Source organism: Geospiza fortis, unplaced genomic scaffold (genome assembly GCF_000277835.1).
Source record: "Geospiza fortis unplaced genomic scaffold, GeoFor_1.0 scaffold224, whole genome shotgun sequence".
NCBI classification, from domain to species: Eukaryota; Metazoa; Chordata; class Aves; order Passeriformes; family Thraupidae; genus Geospiza; species Geospiza fortis.
Window position 1 is genome coordinate 1,426,590 of NW_005054448.1, and position 8,234 is coordinate 1,434,823.

At 49.4% G+C, this 8,234-nt stretch overlaps 1 protein-coding gene across 1 annotated transcript; it reads left to right on the plus strand.

Moving 5' to 3' along the window:
• Positions 1 to 235: 235 nt before the first annotated feature.
• LOC102039833 (DiGeorge syndrome critical region gene 6 like) lies at positions 236 to 8,234 on the plus strand. The gene is made up of 3 exons (XM_005427593.1): positions 236 to 452; positions 5,283 to 5,423; positions 7,479 to 8,234. Exons 1-3 carry the CDS (start codon positions 447 to 449, stop codon positions 7,557 to 7,559), a joined length of 228 nt encoding a protein of 75 aa, XP_005427650.1. The 5' UTR covers positions 236 to 446; the 3' UTR covers positions 7,560 to 8,234.

Here is an 8,234-nt window from a genome sequence, read left to right on the forward strand (position 1 = left end):
AGGTTGAGGGGGCAGTGGGGGCTTGGGGATGGCACTGGGCGGGAGGGGGATGACATTGAGGGGGCAGGTTATGAGACAGTGGAGGACACTGCGGGTGACACTAGAGGGCACCGGGGGACTGTGATGGGGACACTGGGGGCTGGGGATGATGCTGAGAGGGACAGGTTGGGGGGTTTCGGGGTGGCACTGGAAAGGCAGATTTGTGGCACCGTGGTGGTGGGTTCTGAGGGCATAAGGGAGCTACAGGGAATGACATTGCACGTTGTGGGGAGGACACTGGAGGGAGGGAGGGGTGGCACTGGGGGCACCTGGCAGCAGTGTGCCCTCCTGAGCCCCCCGTGCCATTGGCAGGGCTGAAGCAGGAGCTGTTCCATCGGCACAAGGAGGCCCAGCAGTGCTGCAGGCCCCACAACTTGCCACTGCTCCGTGCAGCCCAGCAGCGTGAGATGGAGGTGAGAGGGGCTGGGGTGGAGGTGGGGGTGGTAGGGGTGCAGAGCTGTGTCCCTTCCCAGGACTCTCACAGCCCCATTGCTGCAGGAGCTCTGCAGCATCTCCAGAGGGTTTGGCTATTCCTATCCTGCAGCCTCAGGAGACACCAGCTGTCCTGGCTGGCCTGGCAACTAGCACAGACCTAGTTTCCCCACCTCAGTCTAGAGGCCTTCTCCTCTTGCTCTACCTTTTGTCCCGTCAAGGTAGGGGCGCAGGCTCTTGCCATCCCTGGTGTGATCTGAGAATTGTGGAAGCTCAGGAGCCTGCTCCAAAGGCAGTGCTCTCCACAGTACTTTAATGATCCATCATTATCTGATGGCCGGAAGCCTGTATAGGATAGGTGTACCTATCCTATAGGAGTACCACTGATAAGGAGGAAACACCTCGAGTTTCATAATTACAGTAAGAGTTTCTGAGAGCATCCCAAGGCATTTCAAAAAGACTCAGTCCCAGAGGACTTTTCTGTCACCTCTTGGTGATAGATGGAGGCAGTTTTGTAATGTAAGAAAATGGCAAGTAGCTGGTTATGTTAATCAGTGGAGTTGAAATGTGGGGGTAAGCTACTTTGGTCCACATTAGGTGAATGAGAACAGTTTCCTGCCTTGACCCACGGCAGCACCATGTCGGTGCTTGCTGTTGTTGGATCCTGTAGTGTTTCCACATTCCTCATTTCCTGTCAAGGTAACTAAAGCCAGGCTGGACCTCTGGTACCTGTCCTTGTTACTTCTGTCTCTGAGTAACTTAGACTTCCAGCACTAATCTCTACTGCCTGTTTTCAACACTTCCAGTATTTCATTAAATTGCCCAGATGTGTCTCACTTCTTGTCTTACATGCTGTGCAACTTCCTCCTACCTGCCCTCTACCTTTCTTCTGTTTTCCTCTCCCAGGTGTTAATAGAGTCACTTCTTCCCGTCTTTATCCTCTGACAATTCTGCTGTAGAGCATTTTGGGATCAGATTGATCATCTCTGTTATATGTGATATGTGTGTAATTGGAGGTGCCCTCTGTGGTTAAAGGTTTCCATGACCAGCTCCCATGAGATAACCTGTCTCACAGGACAGGTAATACAAGGTGTATGTTTTAGATGTTTGGCTCCTCAGTGGAACCCCTGGCATTTAGAAAAGCTTAGTCCATCATGCAGGGTCCGTGGCCAGCAGGACTGAAGCAAAACTTGCGTGCTTCAGATTTGTCCAAGATATGGCACTTTTCTCTACCCAGAATTAGATGCCAACACTAAGCAATGTGAGGCACTTAAATTTGGGTGTTTTGTTCAAGTCCAAAGGAAGTCAGTTCTCCAGCATAGTAAGTGAAGGAGGCAATGGCACCCTGAGGTGGGTGGGAGGAAGGAAAATCTGGGGAATGAGGCATTTTAATCTGTTGTGTCTCCCACAAAGGGATTGAAGAAAGTGTGAGGACAGAGCTTGCTTAGGTTTGTTCCTCAGCATCCTTTGGTGAAGGAGCAGTCATCACTCTGCCTTGGCTTCTGTTGGAGCTGGAGTTGTCTTGAGTTTCTTCCTATTTATTGCCATGAGATCCTGCCCTGAATGTTTTCTCTGGAGCAGCTTTTGTGTAGTCACCTTCTAGGGGATCCAAGTTCTGCATCTTACTTAATTGCAGATGGTTCTGTGAAGGTTTCTCACTGTGACGTGCTAATTGTGGGCTCTGCATCCAGGAGAGGTTCCAAGAGGTAACTCCTGCCCCATGTGAGTGATAGCTGCTCTTTGTTAGGTCACACCTTTTCCAGAGACCCATGGATACCCTTGGTGCAGACACACCTCAGCCCTTCCCCAGACTGTTCATGGCCAAGAGTTCTGTCACACAAATTCTGAATTTTCACCAGGAATTGTGGCAGGGTGGAGGTGTTCATCTCCCCTCCAAGGCCATTTTAACCACCAGCCACTGGCGTTTGTGACTTTCTGTGCAGGGGGGATAGTTTAACCACATGGATGTTTCCAGCTGAACATGTGCCTGTGTTCTCTGTTACAAAGGGGCAGCTTTGCATGAATGAAATGATGAAACTTGTGGCTTTTCACAGAATCACACAATAAGCTGAGTCAGAAGAAACCTACAAGGGCCATCCAGCGCAGCTCCTGTCCCTGCCCAGATTCCCCAACAATCCCACCCTGTCCATCCCTGGCAGTGCTGTCCAAAGGCTCCTGGAGCTCTGGCAGCCTCGGGGCCGTGCCCATTCCCTGGGCAGCCTGGGCAGTGCCCAGCACCCTCTGGGGGAAAAACCTTTCCCTGATATCCAGCCTAACCCTCCCTGACACAGCTTCAAGTCATTCATTCCCACAGCTTCTATCACTGATCACCACAGAGAACAGATTAGCGTCTGCCCCTCCTCTTTGCCTTTCAAGGAAGTTTTAATTTTCAGTGAGTCTCCCCTCAGTCTCCTCCAGCTGAACAGACCGTCCACTCCTCGTATGGTTTCCCCTCAAAGCCCTTCACCATGTTTGTTGCCTTCCTTTGGATGCTCTCTAATGGTTTATTTATTTCCTACTTCTTGCAGGAGAAGCACAGAATGATGGAATGGTTTGGTTTGGAAGGGACCTTCAAATTAATCCAGTCCCACATCCTGGCATGGGTGGGGACACTTGCCACTATCCCAGGTTGCTCCAAGCCCCATCAAGTCTGGCCTTGGACACTGACAGGGATGGGGCAGCCACAGCTTCTCTGGACAACCTTTGTCATTGTGTCACCATCCTCACAGGGAAGAATTTCCTCTTTACATCTAGTCTAATTCTGCCCTCTCCATTTGAAGCCATTCCCCCTTGTTGTGTTTCTACATCCCTTGTCTCAAGACCCTCTCCATCTCTCTTGGAGCCCCTTTAGGCACTGGAAGGGGCTCAAGGTGACACAGATGCTTCAGCCCTTGGAGCATCTCCTTGCCCTCCTCTGGACTTGCTCTAGTAGCTCCATGTCCTTCTTGTGCTAGGCCTTCCTGTGCTAGGCCCCCAGAGCTGGACCTCAGGTGGTGAGGTCTCACCTGAGCAGAGCAGCAGAATCTGCCCCTTCACTCTGCTGCCCACTCTACAAAAATGAGCTTGTCATTGTTTTTTGATGGGGTTTGATGATTCCTGGTGTTCCCTGTGGCTTGCAAAGGAAGTCTGCTGTTCAGTGCAGCCTGGTGAGGTTGTATCACCTCTGCACACATGGGGCTCTTTACTTGATCTATTCTCTGCTTGTCCCCTGCAGTCCTGGTCTCTGCTTGCACTCCTGATTTCCAGCATGCCTTTGTTTGCTGGGCTCCATTCTTCTCTGGAGGCAGCACAGAATCACTCTGCTGAAGCTTGGGCAGATGTTGGTGAGGCAGGAGTGGCCATGTGCTCCTGGTTGGAGCTATTCTGGCAAAGTCCTCCTTTCATAATGTTTTCAGTCTGTCAAAAATAGAGCCCAGCATTCAGATCCTTTCAGAAATAAATAGGATCTCTATGGGGTTTACAGCTCCAGTACCATATTAGTGTCCACGGAGCCATCTTGATGAGCTTGAGTGGCCTAGGTTATTCCTCCAAGGATTCCTTCAGCCTCACCTGAGAGGGGCACATAGTTCTTGGGCTGAGCTCAGCCATAGGTGAGGTGGTGACTCATCAGAGAAAGTGATTCAGATACTTTGGTCTTTCCTCATGGTCTTTCCTGGCCTCCAAACACTCAGAGCAGGCTGTTCCCATGACTTCCCTGCATTTTCTCAAGTGGCAGCTTTGCAGGTGGAGGTGTTAAGACCCGGGGCTGTGCTGGTTTCCCATGGCTGTCCTTGGACTCATCAGGAGAGATTCAGGGCCTGTCCCGATCTGACCCAGAGGTACAGATGAGTGGAGTTGATTTTTAGGTGCAAAAATAACCAACAAAGGCACAGAGGATTTACAGCAACAAAATCAGATACAGTTTTATTGAAAATTCACAACAGAAGAGCATTGGTGAAGGGGGAACCAGAGAAAAAAGGAAAATACAAGGAAAAAGAGGGAGGAAAGAAAAGGGGCATGGATTATAGCTACCGAAACCGTGGTGTTGCTTTCATGGTCCAGCCGTCAGAAGCTCAGCAGGGTTACCAGGTCCAGGGAGATCTCGAAGTATGGCAAATCTGGGACCCTAGTTATACCATTTTTCGTTGGGGGAAGGGAAGTGGTTTCACAACCGAAACAATGGTTCAAAAAGGGGAGAAAGTACAGAACATGGGGTACACACAGGTATGCAGAGTCCGAGTAACCAGCAGAAACTATTGTTTTAATGCTTCAGTGCTCGTGCCTTTGCTTCTGGGCAGCCTTCTCCCTCCAACAGCACAGTTCCCCCAAGCTGGGGTGGGGGGTGTTCAGTCCCAGTCTTTGGAAGAAAGTACAAGGGGGTCTTGTGGCACAGGGGCTTCGTGTCTTGATCCCTCGATGAAGAAGCCCGCATCTCTGCTTGTCTGTCACGATGGTTGAAGGCAGGCAAGGGGGGTCTTTTTATTGGAAAGGAGCCATTTCGACAGTTCAAAGCCAGTTAGGCCGGGAGGCGGGGAAGTCCAAATCCGTTGTTCGGAACAGAGGCAGAATGTCCCATCAAGTTCAGCATAGCGTGTGACAGATAACTACCTATGGAGACAGGTAGTTAAGAAACAACACCCCTTCCCCCCTGTACTGGTTCAGTTTTAAGCTGTTTGGGGGTCTTCAATCGTGAGGCAGGAAAAATGCAGGATTTTGGACAGACTCTCACAGGGCCTGGTTGCTCTTGGGTTCCAAGTAAAAATTTTAGAGATGAGAAAAAGATGGGAGGAACGCAGATATTCCACTTTCCCAGTGACTTTAATGTTTTTCAGGCTATGGAGCAACAGATCCGAGAGGAACAGCGAATGATGGATGAGAAGATAGTCTTGGAATTGGACCAAAAAGTAATCGACCAGCAGAGCACCCTGGAGAAGGCGGGGGTGTCTGGCTTCTACATCACCACCAACCCCCAGGTTGGTGTTTGAGCACGGCAGGCAAGGTGTTCTGACAAGAGCTTGGAGTGACAGGACAAGGGGGAATGGCTTCCCACAGCCAGAGGGCAGGCTTAGGCGGGATACTGGAGAGAAATTATTCTCTGGAAGGCTGGTAAGAGCAGCTGTGGCTGCCCCTGTATCCCTGGAAGTGTCCAAAGGCAGGCTGGATGGGGCTTGGAGCAACCTGGGATAGTGGCAGGTGTGCCGGCCCGTGGTAGGGGGTGGAAATGGATGACCTTTGAAATCCCTTCCAACCCCAACCATTCCATGATTGTTTAACAGTGCTCTTTGGTTGGTATCTTTAATTTTTTAAAAAAATCTCACTGTAGATAAATTGGGGATGGGTGTGTCAGACAGAACAATCCATCCTTTGCCTCCCTACTGGTGGGTGGTGTGCGCTGGACAGAACTTGTACTCAGTGCATAACTAAAGAGCAGAAACCCAGGTACCATTTGGCAGCATTCCCAACTTCCCGCAGTATTTTTTTCCATTGTGGAGGACCAAAACACTGCCAACAGCCTGCAGTTCTGTGAATCTCAACTGGGTCTGAAAAGCACTAAAAAAATTCATTTACTGCATTTATATTCAGCTTAGCTATGAAAACTGACTTCAAGACTGTTTATTAGGCACTTTGTTCATTCTTGCATATGACTTGCTGGAGCTGATGATCTCAGGCTGTGATTAAAGAATTGTTCCCAGTTTCCCCAGGGCATTTGCTCTCAAACTGTCTGAGGAGTTACCTGGGTTTGTCCACATTGTCCTTATTTATTTATTCCTTTATGTCCTTTGTTCCTGCCACCACAGGAACAAAAAAATCTCAGAATTCCCAAGTCTTGTAAAGCCATACAAGTTTGCAGGGAACACAGAGACAGGCTGTTCTTAACTCTGTTTTTTCAGCTGATTAAATGTCACTTTGATAAAAACCTACTGCTGAGAAAAGACAGCTTAAACGAAGCTAAACAGGCATTTTCTAATGCCCACCTGCATGATTCCCAGTTGTGGAGCCTTGAACAAGCCTCTAATATTTTCAGTGTTGCTATTCCCTGGTTGTATAATGCAGAGAGCCTGTTCTCTCCCTCTTGCCCCGCCCTTCATGTTGTTTTTGTAAGCAATAAGCCTTATTAGGGTTCCTCTTTGCTGCGTTTGTGTATGTTTGCCTTTAGGATAGGTGCCAAGACCAACCCGGATCTTGGACTGTGCCTGTGAGTGCCACCAAGAAATCCCTGTTGGAATCTGTTCACGCGGTTCCCATCAGCTGATGTGTTTCCCCCCCAGTCTGTATGAAATGCTTCCCTGTGCAGGAGATATATTCTTACAAAAATAGGTTTTTATTTCCGTAGCCCCGTGTCTGCCAGGCTGAGTCACAGACCTACACTCTCAAATTATTGGCTCCACTATGTTGTCTCTGAGCTAGAATGTAACTAAAGAATGAGCAGGTGGCAAAGGAACTGTGAGCTGATGTTGATGTCTCCAATAGATTGTGGTCCTGGAAAAATGAGTTTTCCAGAAATAGGGAATGAAATGCTTGCAGGGAATTTGATGCACCAGCACAGCCATGTGTTGCACCTGCCTTGGATCCCACTCAGAGGGTTCCCAAAGCGATCCCTCCTCTTCCTGCCCTTGTATGCTGGGAAGGGGTCAGGAAGTTGGGGATGCTGCAGGGGGTGTGGGGAGGGGCCTGGGGAACCTTTTCTGGGGCTGCTGCCTCTCCTCAGCCTGCCAGCCCTCATAGCCCCTAGCACATTTATCATGGTCAAGAAGAAAGAGCCTCTCTGCATCCTTGAGGAATCCTCAAGTGCTGGGATTCTTAAGACAGCCACAGTTTGCAGCAGGTCTGGTAAGATGTCACTGCTCCATGTTTTAGAGCAACACCTGAACAAGATTAAGCATTTGGTTTTTAGCTGCCTGGTTGATTTTTGTGTAATTCCCTAAGAACAAGAAGGTCTTGGGGAGGTGGTACAGGCCAGTCCTTCCTGCTTCCTGCCGCAGGGAATGGAATCATCTCTTTGCACAAACATTTTTCTCCCTTTGCAGGAGCTGACTCTACAGATGAATTTGCTGGAGCTGATTCGGAAGCTGCAGCAGAAGGAAGCTGAGGCTAAGACTTTTTCCTGAAAGAGCAAATCTACTGTTCACCTCCCAGAGTTTTTCCTCTGACTTCCCTCAAAACAGACTGTCCATGCATTTGCTTTGTATTGTGTCAGGAAGAGGCTACAGGAGTAGAAGAAATTGCTGAGACACTTAGATTAGAGCTGGGGCAGGCAGAGCCCAGCACAGGGGATGGTTTGGAGCCTGGGGATGGCTCTCAGATCCTCAGGATCCTCAGAGCAGTGTCAGCTGCATCTGGCTCAGCTGGGAGATGATGGAGCATGGTCACCTGCCAGGAATGTCCTCAGTGATGCTGAGGCCATCACTGAGCCAAGGCTGGGCTGAGCACTGACTACACAGAGCCCCACTGTGTGAGGGTGACCCTGTGTTTAGATGATATAACTGGGGAGGGGGGAACAATTCCAAGGATGCTTCTGGGTGTTGTTAAGGCAGAAACAACCTCTTAGACAGGCAGACCCTTCCCAGAGTCTCCTCCAGGCTGGTACCAGCATTATCTGTATTTGTTTATCTGTATCCTGGCCAGCATCATTTCTATTAAAGGAGGATTTCAGGCCTCAGCCCAGAGTTACTGGACTGGTGTTTGCAGTGTTCTCATTGACTCAGAAAACAGAGCTTTTGCTTTCTTCTTTTAAACTGGTTTCCAAATTAAGAAAAATAAAACACTTTCCTTTTGGAGCTGCA

What these genes read in the sequence shown, in the direction of transcription:
- LOC102039833 (XM_005427593.1), top strand. An exon ending in ACATCACCACCAACCCCCAG is followed by an intron (nt 5,424 to 7,478) that starts GTTGGTGTTTGA and finishes CTCCCTTTGCAG; the next exon opens with GAGCTGACTCTACAGATGAA.